A 25135-nucleotide genomic window follows, 5' to 3' on the forward strand; every position below is an offset into this window, starting at 1 on the left:
TCTGGCCAGGCTTACATGGAGACATCAAAGCGCATTGTGAATCATGCCCGGAATGTCAATATTCTGCGCCCTCACCCCATTTTCGCAGTCCGCTAGTACCTCTACCCATAATTGAAGTACCGTTTGAAAGAGTGGGCATGGACCTAGTGGGTCCAGTAGTAAAGTCTGCCCGGGGCCATCAGCACATACTGGTTATACTTGACTATGCCACCCGGTATCCTGAAGCCATCCCCTTGCGTAATACCTCCGCTAAAAATATCGCCAAAGAGCTTGTTCGGGTTTTAGTCGTGTAGGTATTCCAAAGGAGATATTAACGGATCAGGGCACGCCATTTATGTCTAGAATTATGAAAGAGTTATGCAAATTGTTCAAAATCTCCCATCTCCGTACCTCGGTCTACCACCCCCAAACCGATGGGCTTGTGGAAAGGTTTAACAAGACCCTTAAGAATATGTTAAAAAAGGTGGTGGACAAAGATGGGAGAAATTGGGATTTTTTGCTACCATATCTCATGTTTGCTATACGAGAAGTACCTCAGGCATCTACAGGATATTCGCCTTTTGAATTACTGTATGGTAGACATCCCAGGGGATTGCTAGATGTTGCAAAAGAAACCTGGGAGACAGAGTCCACGCCCTATAGAAGTGTCATCGAGCATATCTCACAGATGCAGGATAGAATCGCAGCTGTCATGCCACTCGTTCGGGAACACATGGAGCAAGCCCAGGAGGTCCAGAGAAGGGTTTATAACCGGGGTGCCAGGATCCGTACCTTCAACCCTGGGGATAGAGTGCTGGTGCTAGTCCCCACCGTGGAAAGTAAATTCCTCGCAAAGTGGCAAGGTCCCTTTGAAATTAGGGAGAAAGTGGGGGAAGTAAATTATAAAGTTTACCAGCCAGGAAAAAGGAAACCCGAACAAATCTATCATGTTAATCTCTTAAAACCTTGGAAAGATAGGGAAAGTTTGTTGGCAGTACCAAGCCCCCAAAAGGACGTGGTTCTCGTGGCCCCTCAGGTACCGATAACGGAAACCTTGTCAGTAGCCCAACAAAATGATGTTAAGGAGTTTGTGAGGAAAAATGGAGATTTCTTCTCCCCCCTACCTGGACTGACGACGGTCATACAGCATGACATAGTTACCCAGCCCGGGGTCCGTATAAATGTAAAGCCCTATAGAATACCTGAGGCCAGGCGGGAAGCGGTGGCAAAGGAAATAAAGGACATGTTAGAGTTGGGAGTGATTGAGGAATCTCACAGTGAGTGGTCGAGTCCCATAGTGTTGGTCCCAAAACCAGATGGAACCATTCGTTTCTGTAATGATTTCAGGAAACTGAACAGTGTGTCTAAGTTTGATGCATACCCGATGCCTCGGGTGGATGAGCTCATTGACAGGTTGGGAACGGCTCGGTACATAACCACCTTAGATCTGACCAAAGGCTATTGGCAGATTCCTTTAACGGAAGCTGCAAAAGAAAAGACGGCATTCTCCACCCCCGAGGGGTCCTTTCAGTATAAGCGGATGCCGTTTGGTTTGCATGGGGCTCCTGCATCATTCCAAAGGATGATGGACAAGACGTTGAGACCACATCGCCAATATGCAGCTGCCTATTTGGACGATGTCGTCATCCACAGTCCAGACTGGGAGTCTCATTTGTCCCGCTTGCAAGCGGTCGTAGATTCGCTGCGGGAAGCGGGTCTTACCGCCAACCCCAGAAAGTGTGCCATTGGCTTAGAGGAGGCCAAATATCTTGGCTACATCATTGGTCGAGGTCTCATTAGGCCTCAGATCAATAAAATTGAGGCAATTCAAAAGTGGCCCCAACCTGTAAATAAAAAACAAGTCCGGGCATTTCTTGGAATCACGGGGTACTACAGGCGGTTTATCCCCAATTTTGCCACCATTGCAGCCCCACTGACAGATCTGACAAAAGGTAGGGGGTCAGTCATGATTAAGTGGAATCCTGAGGCGGAGACCGCATTTCAAAGGCTGAAACAAGCTCTCTGTGCTCAACCTGTGCTTGTGACTCCAGATTTCACAACAGAGTTTGTGGTACAGACTGATGCCTCTGACGTGGGACTAGGTGCGGTACTGTCCCAAATCAGAGATGGGGAGGAGCACCCTGTGGTCTTCCTAAGTAGAAAGCTCAACAAACATGAGAGAAACTATGCCATTGTGGAGAAGGAATGTTTGGCTATCAAATGGGCCTTGGAGGCCCTGAAATATTACCTGTTAGGAAGACCGTTCAAGTTGGTTACTGATCATGCCCCGCTCAAATGGATGTGTGATAATAAGGAGAAAAACAGTCGAGTGACAAGGTGGTTTCTCGCGCTACAAGTGTTCAAATTCACAGTGGAACACAGAGCGGGGAAACTGCAAAGTAATGTAGATGCCCTCTCCCGGGTCCATTGTCTGGTTGGGACAGTTGCTCAGCCGCAGAGGCTTGAGCAGAGGGGGGGGATATGTGACAGGATGAACGGCGAGGTGATAGAGGGACGCTATGTGTCACCTCGCATATGCTCATACCTGACCGTTTAGGTGGAGTCCACTCCGGGTTTTCGGGGCCACAGTTAAGCAGGTGGGTCCGGACCAGAGTTTGGGCTCCACTGATGACCACCAACAGGTGGTATAAATAAGGCAGGGCTGGAGCAAGGAGTTGCTCGTGGCCTGGGACTCAGAGAGGTGTTCTGAGAGAGCTGTGTGTATGGACTATACCTGCAAGAAAAGGTTTGCTGTTACTTTGTTTTGGTGACAGGGAGAAGCCCTTCACCTCTGAGAGAGGAATCATCTGCTGTTTAGTTAGTGCCTGGATGGCAAGGGTTTATTTTGATGTTTTGTTTATTTTGATATTTCTTGCAAACCTTTTTAATAAAACTGACATCCAGTCAGATTTTGACGAAAGCCTGCTGTGCGGTCTACCTTTGTCCCAGGGAAGGAGATCCCCCACCTGAGCTAACCCCACAATATATATATATATATATATATATATATATATATATATATATATCTCATACCTGGGTGATCCCCCTGAAAGCTAGACATCACTGAAGTAAACACTACTTCAAAGATCTCCACAAGCTTTCAGGTCTTGTACTGAGCAGCTAGCTTGATGCATTGTAAGTACAGGAGGTCGGCCACATTTTCTCAATGAATACAAAACAATCCCTTATTAAATGAGTTGGAGAGTGTAACATTACCACCCTGCTTCTCCACCTTGTCCAATCAATAAACACTTTGCATTCATTCAGAAAAATGAGTGTGCCTGGGCACCCCTGTGCCTTCAGCCTCAAAGAAGTATATTCACAATATGAGTTCTAAGGCACTGCTGCCTCTGACTTTTAGTCTCAAGAGATTTGGAGTGAGAATTTGTGATATTGCTGCTTATTGTTCTCCTTGCTGGAGGCTGTACCATGAGGACGCAAAGCCCTGCCTCTACCAAGATGGCCGCCTTCACACAGAGACACAGTACACAGCAAGGTATAGTAAGCCAGCAGCGATGGAAATATCAGCTGCAGGAAAAACACTGGGAATACTGGGCACTAGTCCTTTGCTCTTAGTTTGACTTTTTTGGGCACAACTTCCAGAGTTCAGTTCTCTGTAAAAGTATGTATAGCCCAAACCTTTGTGTTTTAGGAGGAAAAGTTCAAAACTTCTGTTTTCTGCTGTCTGTCCTGACCCCCCCCCCCCCGGGGAGAGTCCCCTTCACTTTCTGTCCAGGAGACCCTAAAAAGCAAGGGAAGCCTCTACAAAGTGAACAGTTGTCAAGGTGTCCCCATTGGAAGATTTATATTACTCTCTGTTCTAGTGACAACTGTAAAATTGTGAATATCCCTTTACTTTCTGCCTTTGTACAAATAGTCACTAACACAAAAAAAGAAGATGAATGATGCTATTGGAGACACATGCAGCAATAAAAAAAAAAGCTGGCAGGGGTCCTAATCCTTCCTGATGCCATCTAAAACATAAAAATGTTTTGGCCATACATACACTTTAATGTTACCATTCCCTGTGCATGTGCTTACCGATCCATCTGCTCCTCCACCATAATTACTAGTGATATCCCATCAAATTTTCAATCCTGCTGTTATTATCCTATTAAGTTTGTTTCCGTGATTTGAGTTACTTCTACCAACATACATTTTAAAGTTAAATTCACAAATTTTGGATGCACACTACTGGGTGTTAAAACTGCAATGGATTACAAAGCACTGTATGTTTGAATGAAGGTGCATTGACGTGTTCTGAATTGTATTCCAACACCTATATACAGTATGACTCAACACATTTGCTGTTAAGCACACTACAGTGCAGAGGTATGTATGCAATGTGTGTTGACCAAAAATAATAAAGGCATATTTTGTTTTCGTGTTGAGTCTTTATTAAGGACCCATTCAGAGATAGTGAGCTGCCTTAACGCCACATGGGTCAATGCATATTATTGTGCATTCAAAGGTGTGACTATAGCCTGAAGGGAACATAAAATGACCCTCAATCTTCAGATCAGGCAAAACACATTTAACTAACTTTTAATACATACTGCACCTCTGAAGGCTGTTGGGTCACCAGAGCAATTTCATTTCAGCTTGAGCTATTGAGCACTGTATAAGGATTTTTACAACAAAGCAGCAAAGGAAACAGAGGAAACCTAGGTACAAGAGCTTAAAAATGTTCCTGTTTGGAAATGTAAATATGAAATATTCATATGTAATATTTCATGATAGGGGACTTAAAAAAAAGCAATTCTTCCTTTATTAACTTTGCCAATTTTGTTTACTTAATTTTTTTTAAGTCTTGACATAATTAAATATAGAAAAATAAACTATACATTCTATTTGAATATTCTTTATTTGATCTCATAATTGGCTGATTGGCCCTGTGCTGATCACATGCACTCTCCCAAGAAAAAAAAAAAACTCTAGCAATACACACCAAACTGATCATGTGCAGAGTAACTCCACACAATATGTTTTATCAGTAGATAAGAGGGGGACACTGGAAGAAGGGGAGGATCAGAGAAGTCAGGATCAAACAGCGTTTTTACACAATGCAGAGGATTAAACCTTTAGGTTCCACAGTGAGTATAACAAGCATGCTTTACGTACATATACAGACTGATTTTACTGTTGTGGGTTTAGTAAGGCAGACAGATCCTTTAAAAGGCATTTTTGAAAATATTATCACCTCTTACCTTTTCTGACTTGACCTATTCAAGAACTCCGCTCGCTCTTCGATCTAAAAAAGGACACAACATGGAATATTCTAATGTGAATTTGATTGATGTGAACTCACAATTGAACACAGCTGAACATGCACCTGAAAATCTAGATAGATGACTTGTTTGTGGTCCTTTTTACTGGCCCTACACAAAACAGTTCTGGGGTCTTCAATTATCTTTCAACCACACTTAGACCCTAGTTTCCAGGAACTAAACCATTGAATATAATGGGGGAAAAAATGATCAAATCCAACTTAAACCAGGAAATCTAAAAATTCTCTCTTGCAGTACGGTCGATACTTGCAAGGGTTAACTGCTCGTTTAGGTCTAGGGGACTTGGTAAAGATGTTTTACTTACCTGATACTCCACTACTGCAGGCTCCTCTGCTATACTGGTACCCACAGCCTTTTTTCCCCTATACTGTGACAGTTTTAGGTCCTCTGACATCATCAAGACCAATGCAGGAACTAAAGCCTTGCACTGGATGTCGGGATGCCAGAAAGAGTCCACTGCCAGAGCATGGATGAGCATTGTCTGCCATGGGAGTGGAGGATCAGGTATGTGAAATGGCTTTTCCTCCCCTGGATAAAAAAAGGAGCAGTTAACACTTGCAGTGTGGGCTTAGCTTCACTGAAAGAGAGGGTTTTTGGGTCTCCTGGAGTTGGGCTGCCCATAGAAAAGACAATTTTGATCGATTTCTATCCAATTTTTTTAATTATGGTAAAAGCCAATTGAAAATAAAAAACTGTCATAATTAGGACAGCAAAAGGCACCAATTGAACTATCGTCACATAATGTGGAGTTTAGATGAAATGTCCTTATCCTTTAGAATAGCGATACAGACTTTCTCAACTAGGTTACTCCAAAGGTTGCTAGGGGTTCCTTAATCAATAAGCAATTTCTGCCTCTCAGATAAGTTACCACTAACACCAATGACCTTTTCAGCCATCTGTAAGGGAGGATTCTTCCCACTAATCGCCAGGGATGAGCTCAGGTGTGTTCGGATCCTAGGCCGAACCTCCCTGAGCGAGACCATCAGTAAGCTGTCACTGTATTGTGCCAATCATTTGCGGCTTGGGCATTCCCTTCACCACAGCCAAGGGGCCTGTGTACGTCTGGCTGCCGGGTGGGGTATGCCTTGACCATCCAGTACAGTGACAGCTTCATGGTGACCTTGCCAAGGTGGGTTCAGACTAGGATCAAAGCATATCTGAGCTCACACCTACTGACAGTGTAATAGGGTTTTTCTCTATCAACTGCCAATCTGAGGGGACCTTCCCCACTGATCACCATTGCATCAAAGCAGCTCACAAACCACCAATGTAAAGGGGTACTTTTGTATTCACCAGTAACGTGGGGATACTTTTTCTACTGACCACCATTTTGAGGGAACGCTGTAATTTTCATGGTCTCAGTTTCTTTTCTGGCCATTATTATTTTTATTAATGATTTAATTTCATTATTATTACTGAAAAAACTTTGTCATATAGAGCAGCCCTGTGTGTCAAATATACTAAGTGTGCCACATTCCCTATTTTAACATTTATTCTTATAGCCACAATTTGCTGTTGCTTCCTCTTTGATGTCCTGTAAGCTGCAGAAAGTTTCATTATAAGCGGGGATTCCCTGAAACCGGAAAGCTCTTTCAAGGGTTCTTTAATTTTGAGGGTTGAGAAAGGCTGCAATTGAGTCCAAAATACCCAAGTGGTATTTGCTAATGTAAAATAAACAAGTATAGTTTATGGAGGTTCCACGGTGTGGTTTTCTCTGACACATCACTATGCCCAGGCCTGTCATCTGGCAGTTTGGACATTTGCCAGAAGTGCTTGTTTGCCTAAGCAGCACTGGTGGAAGTCAAAATGAGCAGTAGATCCCAAGATAATGGTCGTAGATGCAAATAAAAGTCTCAGTTGAGAAACTCTACTGGGTAGATGACAACACACAGGACCCTGGTTCTGGTATTGTTTCATTTTTTTGTTTTACTACCACACCAGTGATGTATATGTAATACAATCATTTCTCTACATGTGGATTTTCCTCCGTGCTGTCACTTTGTTTCCAATAAACAGAATTTAAAAAAGACCTTTTATCCAAGAACCAATGGGGATGTCTGGGGGCAGTGGCAAGCTCAACTTTGTTTGTTGCTCAGGTTCAGGACAGGTTTACTTTCACATTAGCAGCCTTAAGGATGTCAATCATCTAGTTAATTTCTCCCCAGCCTGAATGTCCCCGGTTGCCCCTTTCATTTATTGATTTTTAGATCTTTGATTATAGATGCTCAGTATCACATGCAGTGTTACCCTGCACGCTACCAATCAAGACATTTTGATATTTGCATAACACCTCCCAAGCACCACCCCACTGCTTAGAACAGGGCTGAGGGCTTTTAAGAGGAGTACTGAGGCCGGGCACTGTGATGTTTTTGAGAAGCTCTGCACAGCACCCTGCCGGCCCCTCCCACCAGTCATAATCTGCCTGCATTGCATAAAGAAGTGCAGAGACCCAGTGCTGACATCACTGGGTCTAAAATATGGTATATAATGTAGACAATAAGGTTTTATTTAAAAATGTCCAGGGAAGGCAAAATATTAGCTGATTAAACTTCAGCTTTAATGATTTTAAAATCAATGCATTACTATTTTTTTTTGCCCTGGGAGTCTGTTAAAATATTCACATTTATCACAAGATCCTCAAAATGTTTGGATATTTGTCCGGGAACGTTATGAAAACTTCTTTTCCATAAACCAGCTTGTGAATTATTATTTTTAGATAATGGTAGTATTTCACAAGCTCTCGCAAATATCACTAAAACCACTTGTGTATTTTGGAATGATTAATTATTACCAAAATAAGTAAAAATCGCATCCAAGATGAACTATGACTCCAAGCAGTGAGAGAAACAAATTCAAACCACTCACAAACAAGACTTATTCAACAAGAAGAGAAACAATGATGTATAAATCATTATAGGGTAGTAGTACAGGCTGTAGCACCCAATCAGATGTCTTTTTTTGTTAAAATTTTGTAAAGCACTGATTGGCTAATATGGACACGGTAATTGTACATTTCTCTTTGCCTTAGTAAAGAAGTTTGAAAAAAGCATTACTTATAAACTGCAAAAAGCAGAAAATAAATGCAAGTTACATTTTATTGTTCAATGCCGATCTGCCCACAAAACTAAAGCTCAACTTTCACCAAAACAGGCAGGCAGTCTGGAGGCCAATCATGTGGATGATATGAGGTAAGGATTGGGGTCGGCGTGTTCTGAGTCTCACCCTATACTAGGAATCGCTAGTGAGAATATTTCAGGACAGATTCCAGGGCAATATGTAGGCCAGGAAGGTTTAAGGGTAAAGAGAAGAAGGGGGAATGGAGGGTGGGAAATGGGGTGGTGGGTGGGCAAACAGAGGGGGGGGGTGGGAAGAAAATGGGGATTTTTTGATAGGGAGGGAAGGGAGAAAGTCCATATCTTAAAATGTCTCCATCTGTCTACCTGTGTTGGGAATCCTCGTAGGGTAGGGAAATAATAGTTGAAATGAGCTGGATTAAGTTTATGACTTACAATGTGAAAGGGTTAAACTTCCCAACAAAAAGACATAAGATACTTAGAGAAATTCACCAACACTCCATAGATGTAGTATTTCTTCAAGAGACACATATAACCCACGATATAAATGTTAAGTTATATATGAAGTACTACTTAACATGGTACTACGCAGACTCTCCAGTTAAAAGGGCTAAAGGGGTAGCAATTGGGTTTTCAAAAAATGTGAGTTTTATCCTGGAGGAAAGAATGGAGGACCCAGAGGGCCGATTTCTATTTCTGAGGGGAAAATTACAAGGATCTGAATATACACTAGTTAATATCTATTGCCCAAATAAATGTTCAGTAACATTCTTGGAGGGTGTGTTAAGGAAACTCTCTGAATTTAAAAAGGGTAGTCTGGATGTGGGTTGTGTTTTGACCCTCAGCTAGATGCGTCATCCTGTATGTGGAGAGAGGGGGGTAAGAAATCAAAATTATTGAAGATATTATTATACCAGTGTCAATTGACCGATACTTGGAGAGTAACACATCCAAGAGAAAGAGATTACAGCTTTTTCTCCCCAATACATGGATCGTATTCAAGACTAGATTATATAATGATCGAACATAGGCAATTGGAGTCGTTGGTTAGTACCAACATAGAGGTTTTGTCTATTTCTGATCATGTTCCTGTCACAATAAGACTACGGGTAGGAGGGGATCATGATAAGATAACTATGTGGAGATTAAATGAGATGCTTATACAGGATCTTGAATTAGAAAAAAAGGTTAAGGCAGGAAATTGAACAATTCTTTGAGCTCAATGAGACTGAGGAGGTGTCGGTGGATACAATCTGGGAGGCACATAAAGCATATATCAGAGGAATATTGATTTCGATGGGAGCAGAAAAAAAGAGAGAACGAGGGAAAAAAACAAAGACGGTGATGGAGGAGCTCTACAGGTTAGAACAGTCACACAAAAAGAAGATAGGTACAGATATCAGAAGATAAGTATTAAAAGAGAAGAATTAAAAGATCTTTTGGAATAGGAGTCAAGAAGAATTTTCAACAGGGTCTCAAAAGAAAGAAATCAGTGAGGGAATAGACCTGGAAAATACTTGAAACTAACAGAAAAGAATCCAAAAACTTTATAGAAAAAAATTAAAGTAGACAAAGGAGAAATGGTGTACACCACCACTGATATTGCTAATAGGTTCCAAAAATATTAGAGCCAGCTTTACAATGTGAGCCCCAGAAACCAAAAAGAAATGGAGGAGGAAAAGAAGAAAAATAGAAATATTTAAATGAATTGGAGTTGCCAAGAATAGCAAAAGAAAAATTAGAGGCCCTAGAGAGACCTATTACCCAGGAGGAAATCACCTTAGCCCTAAAAAATATGGCTAAAGGGAAGAGCCTTGGCCTGGATGGATATATTGTGGGTTATTATAAAAAGATTTAGAGATTTCCTAGTCCCTAAAATGTGGTGAGGTGCTGGAAATAAGGGCGGAGTCATTGTAGGCACATATAACGATTATACTTAAAGAAGGGAAAGATAGCACACAGTGTGCCAGTTACAGACCCATATCTCTACTAAACATTGACACCAAGGTATTGGCAGATTACAAAGATAGCACACAGTGTGCCAGTTACAGACCCATATCTCTACTAAACATTGACACCAAGGTATTGGCAACCAGACTGAAGGAGTTGATGCCGGAGTGGATACACCTGGATCAGGTAGGATTCATTCCGGGAAGGGAAGGTAGGCACAATGGTCTGAGATCATTGCTCCTCATACAAAGAGTAAAAGAGAGAAACTGCCAACATTATTCCTGTCAATTGATGCCGAAAAGGTTTTTGACAGGGTTAACTGGGGTTTCATGATTGATACCCTAGAGATCTTAGGAATAGGGCCTAAAATTTTAACGTGGATAAAAGGGCTTTATAGTGCTCCGTCTGTGGCGGTTGAGGTAACGAATCCCTCTCTCAGTTCTTTAAAATGTATAATGGAACCAGACAAGGATACCCACTTTCTCCTTTATTGTTTGTTTGTCCCTGGAACCTGTCCTGGCGTGGGTATAAAAGTGTGTAGATATAGCAGGAATAAAGATAGGGGAAGTGGAGCATAAGGTGGCAGCATATGCAGACGACATGTTCTAGATTGTAAATCCTAGAATGACATTGCCTAATTTAATGAGACTATTAAAACAATATGGTGAGCTATCAAATCTGAAAATAAACCCTGCAAAGTCAGAAATCTTAAACTTCAATATACCAAAAGTTGAGAAGCTGAGTCTACAAAAAAAGACTTTTCATTTACTTGGAGGGAAAAAGAAATAGGCTACTTATAAAACTAACTCTTTCAATAAAAGCCCTGTCCCGGGCAAATTATATTCCTTTAGTAAACGAAGTAAAGGAGGAGCTGGGGAGATTGTCAAAAGGTGGCGTTTCCTGGATAGGTCATATAAATCTGGTAAAGATGGTGATAGTACCAAAAAATCCTGTATAAGTTTCACATGCTCCCAGTACATCTACCAGGATCTTTCTTTGGGATAATAAAGAAGATGATACTTAAGTTTATCTGGGCAAATAAGAAACAGAGAATTAGGTATGAGGTATTGTGTAGGGCAAAAGGGAATGGGGGTTTGGGTATGCCAAATGTTAAGAAATATTATCAAGCGGTGATATTATCACAAATAATAAACTGGATATTTAATTCACAAGGGAAAGGTTGGGTGAATATGGAAGGGATCCTGAGTAAAGCACAGATAGGGAAGATGGTTTGTATACCACATAAATTCCCCACATTAGATGTGAATATTAGTCCACTGACTAAGAAGGTTTTAAGTGTCTGGGATAGAATGCATAAGCAAAGGGGATGGAAATATAATTCAGTTTTGATTCCCTTGGCGGGAACAGAGTATTTCCCCCCAGGGAAGGATAATATCTCTGAGAAATGGAGTCAAGATCAGAATGCACGTTTGAAAGATATACTGAATAAGGGGAAATTGCACACTTTTTCTGACTTAAAGAAAAAAAAAAAGATTTATTTTTCACATTAGATGAGTTACGGTATGGCCAATAAGGTCATTTTGTTTCAACGCTCCAACAACCACTGAGGACGTCGGAGGATCTGTACCCATTTGAAAAACTAAAATTTACTAAAATTAACATATGAGGTGGCGAATATAAACACAGTTGAAATGAATTACAAATGTTTTGCTAGATGGTATATTACACCAAGTAAGGCACATAAACAACTAGTAGATGTTTCACCTTTATGTTGGAGAAAATGTGGGGAAAAGGGAACAGTGGTACACAAAAGGTGGGATTTCCCGAAAATACAGGAAGGGAATATTACAATATATTCAGGAAATATGTGGGATCATTGTACAGAGAGACCTGTGGACAAGTTTATTTTATAAATTTGAACCTTTAGTAAAACTACATAAGAACAGGGTACTATATCATCTAATTAATACAGCTAAGAGCTTGATTCCCAAATTTTGGTTTGCCCTAGACCCATAAATGACTGGGTTAACAGAGTGGAAAATATCTACAGGAGTTGTGTCATATTGAGGAGGAGAGAATAGAAAAATTTAGGAAAATGTGGAGTAGCTGGTTAATTTTCAAAATATCTAAAAGATATCTGGAACTGGTGGGAATATAGGTTGAAGAGTATCAGATGAAGTTTTAATAGAATACCCGACAGAGAAAAGGAGATGGAAGGGAAGGGATACAGATATAGATAGATAATCACGAGAAAGGATAGAAACTAGGATTTTGGTATGGACTGGGAAACTGGAGGGGGGGAAGAAGGGTGGGGTAGGGTAGGGGATAAGACAATGCAAATGGAATTTATGTATTGGTGAAGTTCTTTTTATTGTTGTGTGTGTTAGAAGCTCTTTTTGTATAGGAAAATATTATTAAAAGATATAATATAAAAAAAATGTGTAGCTTTGTTGATAAATGACTGCAGAGCAGCCAAACTAACAGCTGAGTCCTGCAGATTACAAAGGGAGAATGTGATTCTTCCTGTGTAGTCATAGGAGCTCTGTGACATCTGGGCACTGTGAAATGTTCAGGCGCACACAGAACTCCTGATACAAAGCAGGCGACTGTCACACTGACAGTGGAGGGAAGTGCTGCTGGTTACAAAGGGAGAGTGGGGATCCCCCTGTGTATTCTGCAGGACTGAGCTAGCAGATTGACAGATAGCTGAGCAATGTAGAGGCAGGAGAAGCTCCCACTCAAGCTGTACCTGCCACTGCACAGTGCCCAAGGCAGGTGCATATTCTGCCTCTGCCTTGGCCTGGTGCTACTCACAGAGGTTCTAACTCTTCTCCGCTACATGAAAAAAGTTATGGATTTATGCTTTAAATAACCTATGTTTTAGCACTTTGCTAGGACCTGCCTTATCTTCCAGACCTTCTCAGCATATACAGATGTACAAACCAAACACATTTTAAGGAGACCAAATATCCTAGTATACATGCACACATAAAAAAATGAACTTTAACAATACATAACATTAAACTAAAATAAATGCTTGGATGGATTCTATAAAGGAACTAAAGATTTAAAAAAAATAATTAAATTACAGAAGTCAGAATTGTAGTTTATTAATTTTAAATTCAATCTAAGCTCGAAAGAGCAGGGCCCTTGACCCCCTTGTGTTTTGTTTTGTTACTGTATTGTCTCATGTTCTGTCCCCCACTATAATGTACAGCGCTGAGCAAACCTTTTAGCGCTATATAATTACTGTATAATAATAATAATTGTTATATAAAATGATTTATGTAATCAGAAAAAATTAGATACTCAAGATATTCTAGTTATATGTACAATGTAATATCTTTTGTATCCTTCTATATTAATGTATACATTAATGAAGGCGTGAATGTGATATTCAATGCAGGTAAAACAATCTCAGTACTAGGAATATACAAATGCAGTGAATTATTGGTGAATGTCACACGTACTGCTTTATAACTATACCCACATCAGGCCTGTATCCCCTTATATAATCCACCACTTCATGTTTGTAGGAAATAGTTTATGACATACACTATATAATATTACAAAGAACCTCTGTTTGCAGGGAAAAAGAAGCACATTATTAGGTTTTGATTGCCCAACATAGTCACATTAATAGGTTGAAGCTGAAAAAAAGACACGTGTCTATTAGGTTCCACCAAAAGACAAAAATAAATAGAAGAAAAACCTGCATCCTCAGAACCTTAAATGTACAGGTATTCAAGAGGTTACTCTGTGGATCAACAATCTGGTTGTTAATTACTTATATTAATAGCCATTTTATTTTGTACATTTAGAAACACATCCAGCCTGTTTGTGAAGCAATCTACAGACCTGGCTAGAAATAGCTTCTGTGAAAGTATATTCCACCTTTTTACAGCTCTTACTGTAACACTTCTCATTTGCACTGAACTTAAAGGTATTTCCAATTTTGCAGCCAAATTGGGATAACTCCTATTTTATTATTGTTATATGTGTCCATTTACATATCATAAGGCCCTTTCACAAGGGAGATTCCGCCGAGCAGATCTGCCTGCTCCCCGAGGGATCTGTCTGTTGATCCCTGTTGAGCAGGCAGATGACAGATCCGTGTCTGCTCCACTTGTGCAGAGTGAACACGGACACAGCCCACTGTTCTTTATGGGGTGGTTGGATGTAAACAGACACCTGTTCGTTTACATCCGACTGTCATCTGATCCGCTAGATGGATTCCCCATATGTCTGTTTTTAGCAGATTGGAACGGATGCAGGCACATGTCAGTTTACATATGTCCCCCCATAGAGAACAATGGATGATCCAATCAGGTCTGCCTAAAAAATGAACAGACGGACCCGATCGGTCCACCATGTGAAAGGGGCCTAATGTAGCATAATTTTAAAAATTACCTACATAAATTAATAATGCTTACCTTTATACATGCTTAAAAATCCTACCTGGCTTTCGTCTTCCATGTAATGTCGGGGGACAGGGCTGGAGAGTTCAGTTTACCAGAATTAAAAGAGTGTGGAATTCCAAAATAACAACCATACTCACCTAGGTGGATGCAGCATTGGTTCAATGTTGCATCTGTCCCCCGCCATCTCTAAGACTGAAAACTGAGCTATCAAAGACCGTTGACCACTTGGTTCTCAGTCTTCTGGATTTTTTATTTGCGTACAGGTATTCCTAATGGTTTGAATTTTTAATGGGATCTCACCTATTTTTATGAGTGACTTCTTTGCCCAGCAATGGCCTCACCCCCTCTCTCTCCTCTCTCTCTCTGACTTGACTATGTTTAACCAGATTTTTGACTACATGCGTTTATTTGACCACATGCGTTTATTTGGTGCTGATTTTTTTTTTATTATTATTCTCTGTGTCTCTGCCTGTTTCATAGCCTTATTGGCCTTCTTGGTCTTTATTATATCTGGGATGGTGAGGATAAGACACAAACATTATGTTATTGATCTGAGGTATATTTATTTGTAAAATTTGTATATCTTCTTATCTGTGATAGATCCATTATACATACATGTATATATGTTGTGGTGTTTTCTTAATGGCATGTTGTTTTTTCTTGTTTCTTTTTCCCATATATTCTTTACAGTTTCATTTTTATTTTTACTTCTGCCATCTCCATTGTGTGACGCGGGAATTCTTGCACATATCCTTTGGGTTGGTGCGTTGGATTTTGTGCGTTGCACTTTGGGGATGTTAAAATTGCTGTTAGTTGAAGAACTATCTTTACCTTTAAATTGGTCTGGTGTAGCTGGAGGTGGACCCAGTGTTGATTAGGAGGAAAAGCTGTTGCTTAAAACCTACATACATGGGTCCATTGGGTAATGCATAAGCGCTGTCATTAGCGTGAAACGCAATTACCTGCCACTCCCCAACTGTATTTCCACTGTCTGTATAGGTTTTATCTTGGTTCAATAAAGTGGATTGTTTGGAGAGCAGCCAATCGGATGTCCTTTGTTCTCATCTATGCAGCACACAAGCTGGGCTAGCTCCTACAGGAGGAGTTGTGTTTGGAGACTGGGAGCCTCTCTACCTTGAGCAGCGGTAATACATATATGAGCAGAGAGCTGTGACTGACCGTCATTGGCTCTCTGTTCTGCACCTCCAGCAGGGGCGGACTGACCATTTGGAAACTCGGACACTGCCGGAGGGCCCGGGGTCAGTAGGGGGCCCAATGAGATGCCCCTGGTACATTTTTCATAGGTTTTTTTCAGTTTGGGCAAGGACACAGGGGCCCCATGATCCCCTATTGCCCGGGGGCCCCATGAGTTGTCAGTCCGCCCCTGCCCTCCAGCACTCATTGGAGAACCGGATTGGAAATGGGGCACGAATGGCTGGCTCAGGCTCTCAGTGGCATGCTGAGAATGAGACAAATGCTGTTCAGGTATCCTTCCACAGTCTAGACTGGCTGAGTGATGTCAGCCGAAACTGGACTTTAGCCCGCTGTCGGCTGAAACTGGGTCACAGGAGTAGAGAACTAAGTGCACTCCAGTGACCCACATGAGAAGCATGGCCAAAAGAGCTTTGGCCCTACTTCTTGTTTAACAAAGTCTATACTGTGCTTAAAGAGCTTTATTATCTGCTGTAAACTAGATGCAAAACTGTGTTAAAGATCCCAAGGCTTGGTTGGTAAATTGTATGTTAATGCACTTTACAAAAATGTCCCTCAGTCCCATAATTGCACATAGGAAGCTATTCTGAACAATACATGCTGCCTAAAGAGTCATATGTATAATCATGTTAAAAAGAAACAACTAGAACAGTAAAAAATATTTTAAAAATATTTTTATGTATGCTGTGTGAATGGGAATACATAACACAAACATAACTGAAAAAGTAGGAATACACTTTGAGGTGAGCAACTTATCACCAAGTTTAATACATGGACCATTTGTGTAAATTATCATATCCTCCTTTAATCGCCACTTCTCAATAAATTCCAGTTTAGCTAATTTTTCCTTATATCTGAGCTCCTGCATGCCCCTTAGGTCTCACTCACACGGGCGGCCGAGGGGAGCATAAAAAGAGGCAGTTGAGCTGTGCTTTTGCCTCCCTTAAGGGTACATGTATTTTTGCATGGCAGATCCATATGTAAATGTGTTTTTCGAACATCACATAATCTTTGCATCAGATTTTAGACGGTTTCACCATATTGGATTAATATTTGTTTTGGACTAAAACCAATTACCCAAGGTATCTAAAAACAAAATCTAGAAAAAGGTTAGCAATCCTGTCACTTTTTATTGATGTTTGTAACCCCACTTAGATTTACCCCTATATTTGAACTGTCACTAGAACAGGCGATGAGGGAAAAATTACCGTATTTTGGTGACTGTCCAAGTGGGGACTTCCCCTCACTTCAGAGAGATTCTCATTTTGTGTTCTATCTACAGAACAGGAAACAAAAAACTCCCCAAGGGCACATAGGTGGGAAGACACCTGGCCGAAGATTTATCATTACCCCACTATACCCTAAGAACAACGTTTGGCTTTAGATACACTTTAGGGTCTATTTATTAATGTCTTCACCCAATATTCACCAATTATTTTTTTACATGTTTCAATTAGGGAAAAAATAGGTGAATCTTGTTTGAAAACATTAGTGATTACACCCCTTTGACTTGGCAAAATATATATAATGTATTTTTTTAAATTATGTTTTAATACAGCAATTGCATTTGACAGCTAGTAGTATTAAAGAAATCAAAGTGAGGAGGTTTTTTTGTTTTTTTTTAATAAACAATCCTCCAGTCTGCATGTGATTACCATTGTTCTCATCACAAGCGGAGGACCCAAAGGAGTATCAGAGTAAGGAACAGGCACACACTAGATAGTAGACATTCTCACTTTGTGCTCATACCTTAAAAGATGAACCTTTTGGTGTAAAACCCTTAAATGATTTCTTATCTTCTGATACTCCCTCTTCTTCCTGTTTTTGGCGTTTTTCTGCAGCTTCTGCTCTTCTCCTCTCTCTTTCCTCCTTTTGTCTCCTTTTTTCTTCCTACAAGTACAAGAAAGATAAATAATATTGTAGAAGATTTTTGTTACTTGAACCCAAAGCCAATATTTCAGTTATGGCTGGATGCACATAGACTGAATCACCCATTGGACTTGTGAGAGCCACTGAGTGGTTAAATTCCCCCTCTGCAGATTCTGCATTTAGCATAGGCTCTCACACCCCTTGGTGTATTACAGTTGCATTCAGGGCTCATTCACACAAGCCTGCATGTGTTAAGGTATGTATAAAGAGCACCTACTACTTGTATACACTCTACAATGCACTGTAAAATCCATAGCAGTGCTTGCTTTTTTTCCCTCTTTTAAACAGTTTTTACCTTGACACTACATTTAACAATGGCAGCAAACTGGGATGTATTATAGACATCAGAATGCACAGTGCAAAAATTAACTGAAGCAAATGGACAACAGGCAAATAGTCTTATCTATGTGTTGGGACCAGGGGCGGACTGACCATTTGGAAACTCGTGCACTGCCCGAGGGCCCGGGGTCAGTAGGGGGCCCCATGAGATGCCCCTGGTACCTTTTTCATAGGCTTTTTTGAGTTTTGGTAAGGACACAGGGGCCCCATGATCCCCTATTGCCCAGGGGCCCCATGAGTTGTCAGTCCGCCCCTGGTTGGGACTATGTTGGCAATGCTGCCCAATGCAAGCCAATGGGACTGGTGTGAACAAGCCCTCAATGTCCAGCAACAAACATAACTTTTATTTAATTTTTGATAGAACAGGAATAGATTAGAGACAATGTCTGGTTTTTACTGCTGTCTGTGTCTTTATTGCGGAGATTTCCCCTAACTTCCTGTCAGTACTGGAAGTTAAAATAACAAAAATAAACTCTTATGCTGCTATACCCAAACAAAACTACATAATTTCACTTCTTTAATCCTGGTAGCTACTCACACCATATGGCACTCTCATACATACATATACTAAAATTAAATAAAAAACAATATAGTGCTACCCCATATAAATCAAATAAAATCACGTGTTAGTATTATACTCACAAAGTCATAAAAAGTGCAAATACATCTCTTTGGTACAGCACAAACAGTCTGCAAAGCATCACAGTGTGCAGAAACGATGGAACCATACCATGGATACTTTGCGGACTGTTTGTGTTGTACCAAAGAAATGTATTTGCACTTTTTATGACTTTGTGAGTATAATACTTTCCTTTTTACAATAAATTCACTATTTTAAAGGTTAATACACTAGGCCGGTGCGCCCTCTATTTGTTTATCGTTACTTTAAAAAAAAATGGTGTTCTGTGAATGAATGAACTACCACGGCTCTGTGCCAACAGCATCCTGCTAAACCACGTGTGGATGACTTATTAGTACCTTCTACTAAACTGAGGGTACGTCAAAGGTTCTATTCTTAATAACACTCTCTTGTCAATCAAAGTTCCTGAAAGGAAGTCATATGCTAGAATAAAACACGTACTTCCAAAGAAAGTACAGACAGTAAATACAATTGGATGCAATAATGTCTCTAGGCTTGAGAGTTTTAGTCGAAATTTGGGATAGACCTTTTTATGATGCCACACATGCATTAGTTTATTTTAGTCTGTTCCTAATTATGACCAAAATTACAATTGCACTTAATACATTTTTATTTGGTTTTCTGAATGTTCCAGAAGATTGAACTAAACCAGTAAGTTATTAATCTATAAAACCTACATATGTCCCCATTTCTAACTTTTTTCAATGATTTTTAATTTCATCCTCAGAAACGAGTTTGAAAGTGAAAAAAAATAGGTTCAGATTTCAATAAAAAAAAAATTGAAAGAACCAGATTATTGAACAATCGAACTGGAATGTGTGGGCACCGGTATTTGCTACACCAGCCTTTAATAGTTACCAAAACTCTAGCAACAGTGAGGCATTTTATGGTTAATTTTTAGACAAATCTGGTAAATGGACAGTTTATAAAGATGAAGCCCCACCTCTTCTTTGGCTTTTCTCTCTGCCTCTTCTTGTTTCTTCCTCTGCTCCTCCTCTTCCATAAGCTTCTTCCTCTCCTCACGTTTTCTCTTCAGCTCTTCCAGTTCCACTGCAGATTCCTGCTGTTTCTGCTTCAGCTTCTCAAACTCCCCGGTTTCCGTATCACCTTTACGACGGCGTAGGTCCTCCAATTTTTTACCTGCTTCTACCTTTGCTCCAGAGTCTGCCTCATCGACACTCGGCTGTCCTTTTGCCCCACTTAAAGGAAACCACAAAAATGCATTTGCTAAGTATATAACACACGACTATACATGTATTCATCACTTCTAACTGTAAATTGTTCATCAGATTTCCAAGATATACCTGTTGTTTTAACCTTTCGATGAACAGAAGTCATTGATATGTAGATGCCCAGACTAAATTCAGCAGTGTCAGCATGTGTCTGTTAATTTGGCATTTAACTCTATTAACTAATTTGCAAACCTGAATCATTTTTACATTGGGGGGGCATATAGGGATTTATTTTAATTTTTTATACACTGCCAAATGAACAAAAATGTGATTTAAAAAAAAAGTATTAATTTTTAACCACTCTTTTAAAAAAATGTTATTTCTTTCTATGTGCAAATCAAGTGCACAGAGAACTAAACACTGTGAGAACTGGAGCCAGAGAGGTTTGTCTACAAACAAACCTCATGTGATCACAGCTGTCATGGTTATCACATTATTGGGAACTATGCTGATTGATGAGTTACTGATCAATAATTAAGGTCAGAACTTTCAGTATGCCCCTAGCTGTCAAAACAGGAAAGTAGTTTAACCACTTCAGCTGTGGCACTGCTATGAGCCTATTTATGTGGCAATACTTTTGTTACTACTTAAGACAACAAAGTAACACATACATTGTTTGCTGGGGACTAACTAGGCTTTTATGTGTTATGAACTCTCTAAACAAAAAACACTTTAAAAAATATACAGTTTATCTTTTAATTTGTTTTATTGTCCCCTCTCCCAGATAAAGGGCTGATACCCCAAGGAATTTGGTATGCTATATGAGTGGTGAAATGGATGTGGTCCACCTAGATGCCTAAACCAGCACCTGGCTCAGGCTGTCACCCCCTCCACAGCCAGGTGCTCCAGTGAGGAGGGGAAGAGAAGAGAGCCGGTGACTGACAATTACTGGCACTCTACTCACTGAAAACTGAGAACTTATTGACCAGTTGTGTTCTAAGTCTTAGAACAGGCGGGGGACAGATGCAGCAATGGACTGATGCTACATCCACCTAGGTGACTATGATCCCCTTTTTAAAGCAGATATTTTTATTTTGTATATGAACTCTGAACATTTTGATTTTATACCTTTTTTCACTGTGGGTTTGATCACAGCTGCACTGTTTTAGTGGATACATTGATATATCACAGTTTGTTTGCATGGTTAAATGCCTTGTATATATACAGTAAATACATATATATATATATATATATATATATACACATACATACAGTATTTGATAATTTTCATAAAAGAATTTTGCGATTCAGTAATTAACTATATGCATTCATACACTCTGTATGTACTTGAGATTGATTTTATATTTATTTAAAAGTTTTTTTGTGGTTTACATATTGCATGCGAAGAGTTGTTATTAGGTTAAGGGGGTAGTGCTGCACTTGTATTCGATATCTACTGACAGTGAAAGTAGAAGCAGCACAGTGATGCGTTCACCTTTCTGTCACTCTACTTTCACCTCATCAGCATGCTTCTTGCCAACACATGAACTTTGATAAGCTCCTAATGCTGTTTCTTCCTCTCTCCTCTGGGCTATGCTGTATATTGTATTGCAAAAGGCTGATACCAGGTCAAATCGAGGTACTTACATTGCTTGAGTTAAAAAGAATACATGTAATTATATATTCATGATTACATACAGGACTGTATTAATGTACGTCTTTTATGTCCGCCTATCAGCTTTAACAACTGTGATCCATAATGACAAGTGAAATTTCAGATGGATACAAAGTGGATAGAAAACACAGCAGGAAAATATAATGTAAACTGGAATGCAATGTAGGAATTTCTAGCCTGAGAATAAATATGCTCTTGAAGTTTTCTGAAACTGCTCTGTGAACTTAACAACAAAGGGCAAAATAGCCAAAGTAAGCTTTTTTCCCAAGCCACTCTTGGGTCAAAGATGACAAGTATACCCCAATCCCTTCACATTTACAAATATGACGTGTCAACCAGCAGCTGTGGAATCTGGTTATAATTGTAGAAAAAAACTAAATATAGCTGTGGGGGGAAACTAACTTTGATGGTCAGACATCAAATGTACATGCAAGGCTTTAGAAAGACAAACAATAAAAAAAATACAAAAAAAGCAGTGATTCAGTTATCCTCTTTGTACTGTCACCCTACACAGAACCATATATAAAAAAAAAATATGAAACAACTATTTCCTTTGTATTGTATGCATACAGAGATATCCTTTCATATATGTATATAATGTTTAATGCAACGTGAATCGTCCCAAAAGTTGCATATTAATAACAAGTAGACCCAGCAGCGCAAAGTTACTGCAGTACTCCACATAATATTATTATTGCTAATAATAATAATAATAATAATAATAATAACACGATCATAGTAATAAAATAAATGTATTTCCCTGCCAAGAATTCTTCTTTAACTAATAACAGATATATTTTAAGCAAGCATGTTCCTTACTCTGTAATGCTAAACAGTTAGGAAAAAAAGGTTTAACATTTTAGGAAGAGGGGTGACTGCTGACGGACAAGGTTTATTACCCAAATTTATCCAAATGTTTGAGCTTCTGTGGTGTAACGTCATGTAAACTTTCTCCATTCTGGGCTTTGCTTTCAGGAAATCCTTTCTTTCGCTCCCAGCTGGCTTTTAACTCTTCCTTCCCACCTCTCCCTTTCTCATCTTTAACCTAAAAAGGAGAAAGCAAAAAAAAAAAAAAACCAATAATACAGTTGTTTTAGTTGCAGATCCTTCTAAAGGGTAAATGTACTTTTTATCCAGGGCTGGGCTAGTGAATGGTGGATCTTTTGGCAAAGAAGATATTTCACAGCTGGTAAATTTCAAGTGGGATTGTTTTGGATTTTGGTGTCCACACTTTCAGCATGATAAGGTAAAAACAAAGAACTTCTTACAATTTTCACCCTCCCAAGATTTGCCTTTGCTTTTCTCTGGGTCCCTGTTAGACAGATTTTGGCTGTAGATGGGCTGTTTTATTTTTTTAAAGGCTAAAACAAACAATAATTTAATGGACATGGTAATGGCTTGAATCCATGAAGATTTTCACCTATAACTGACAATCTTGCGAGGAGTGAAGCAGTGCTCAACACTTTTCCCCAGTCTTATCTGCTCTGTGAGTCTCCAGTTGGAACATCTATTCCTACAATGTGGCATGTCTTCTTTCCTGTGATCAATGGCTTTCAATCCGTTCACTCAGGAATTGACAACCAGCTACTGGAGAAATTAGTTCTGCAAAGAGGATTAAAGTGCATCTATAGCCATAGCCTTTTTTATTTTTGGATAGAATTTTTTTTATGTGTCTGATTGGGAGATTTCTTTTACTGTCCTGGAGACACAAAAGGACGTCTCTCCAATGTGGGGGAAATCCACACCTAAATAGTTGTTACTGTAGCAGGTGTCCCCACTGGAAGATTTGTTCTCACCTCATGGTGTAGAGACAATTGTAAATTTTTAGATCTCACATCACTTTCTGTCTTGGTGACAATGGTGATTAGGATAACTAGGGAGGGTTTATCTACCCAGTGGGGACACAGACAGCAATAAAAATATAACAGGAGTTCTAAACCTCTTTACTCTGTTCTAAAACTACAAACAAAATGCTTTGGCTATAGATACATTTTAATAGTCTAGAATACATTCTAAATTATGTGAACATTCAAATTTAAGTGGAATGTTTTTACTTCTTAGAAACCTGTCTTAAATGTTAGACAGAATATTTTTTTTTTACAAACAACGTGTTCTCTCTACAACAGCAAAGGAAGATAAATCCTACCTCTTCTTTTTTGAAGCCTGTTCGAACTTTCTCATCCTTTTTAGCTTCAAACTTATTTTCTTTGTCTTCTCCCTTTCCATATTTAAAGTTGAAATGTAACTCTTGAAAACAGTCTACCAGAATACGTGCAGTGGCTATCACACAGTGCAAGCTTGTCTCTGCAGGCAACATAGTGCTCGGCAAAATTCAATATAGTGCCCAGCTCCACCTGACAGGTAAGTGAGTGTACAAACTCAGTATCTTTAACTACCTTTTTTTGTATCAAACAAATGATCAGCTCATTCAAAAGTAGAAACTCCATATTTTGTTATATATCATTAGTCAAAACTCAAACTAGCCATACATTAGCCGGTAACGTCTAAAAGTCTGAGGATTTAACCACACCTGTACGGTGATGAGGTAGACATGTATTTCTGCAGTGTCATTTATAAATGGTGCTTCAGAAAACACACTTAAGCAGCCAGTATGCCCATTAACGGTTGTGACTTGGGCTGTGACTGGACAGCTCAGATCACAGCCAAGATGTGCAGAGCCATTCCAAGTGGTTCTGTACCTTATGATTGCTATAAACCAATCACAGCAGCCACCAGTGTAAACCAGAGTAATGTCTACAAACATTCAGCTCATTCACAATAGAGAAAGCTCTCCTTCCTCCATTGAGAATAGGGTGAACGTCTGTACACACAGCAGAAAGGAGTATCAGCAAACCAAAGGTGGGATTGCTTTTTAAAAAGATGGGCAGGGGGCTGAAGTACCACTGATCACCGATGACTGTGGGATTATTTTTAATGGTGGGGGTCTTAAATTGCCACTGACCACCAATGATTGTGGGATTGTTCTCTCTTTTGTGGAGGAGAAGGGTTAAAGTGTAAATGACCACTAATAATTGTATATATTTTTTTTGGGGGGGGGGAGGGGGGGTGTACACATTAAAGTGTCACTGACCATCAACGATTGCCATTTTTTTAAATAGGGAGAGGGGGGAGTGCTACTGACCTCCACCAATGATTTTCTTTTGTTGGGGGGGGGGGTTGTGGGATTTTTTTGATGGGATGGGGGGTTAAAGTTCCACCGAAAGGTAAAGAAATTAAAGGTAAGTGTAAGCAAACCAAATTTTGTTTTTTTCCTTTATATAGTAAAAAAAATAATAAAAGTCTATCAATCTCAAGAAACTAATATAAACTATATTAACTCAGTCAGACTATCACAGCAATGAAAAATTAAAAATTGCTTGGTAATGAAGGTATATATAGAAGCTGCTACTCGGGTGGTAAAACTCCATAATTCTGTAATATAACAAATAATTCCAATTCAGGTAAAGGGCAGCTGCTTAGTTCACTAACTGAAAG

The 25135-nt window shown here is 39.7% G+C and overlaps 1 protein-coding gene across 6 annotated transcripts in view; it reads right to left on the reverse strand.

The window, feature by feature from the left end:
- Positions 1-25135, reverse strand: part of CALD1 (caldesmon 1) — a 229284-nt gene that overhangs the window by 26844 nt on the left and 177305 nt on the right. For 5 of the 6 annotated variants that reach the window (XM_089679490.1, XM_089679491.1, XM_089679492.1 and 2 more), the window contains 5 exons: positions 23787-23858; positions 22540-22685; positions 19737-19992; positions 17635-17775; positions 5187-5230 (listed from right to left, as the gene is read on the reverse strand). In XM_089679490.1, coding sequence (XP_089535616.1) covers positions 5187-5230; positions 17635-17775; positions 19737-19992; positions 22540-22685; positions 23787-23858 — 659 coding nt within the window. The remainder of the gene's footprint in view (positions 1-5186; positions 5231-17634; positions 17776-19736; positions 19993-22539; positions 22686-23786; positions 23859-25135) is intronic. The other variant, XM_089679496.1, reaches the window with a different exon arrangement.

The sequence above is a fragment of the Staurois parvus genome, unplaced genomic scaffold (assembly GCF_062004578.1).
Source record: "Staurois parvus isolate SC_StPar_1 unplaced genomic scaffold, SC_StPar_1.0 ptg000225l, whole genome shotgun sequence".
Classification (NCBI taxonomy): domain Eukaryota; kingdom Metazoa; phylum Chordata; class Amphibia; order Anura; family Ranidae; genus Staurois; species Staurois parvus.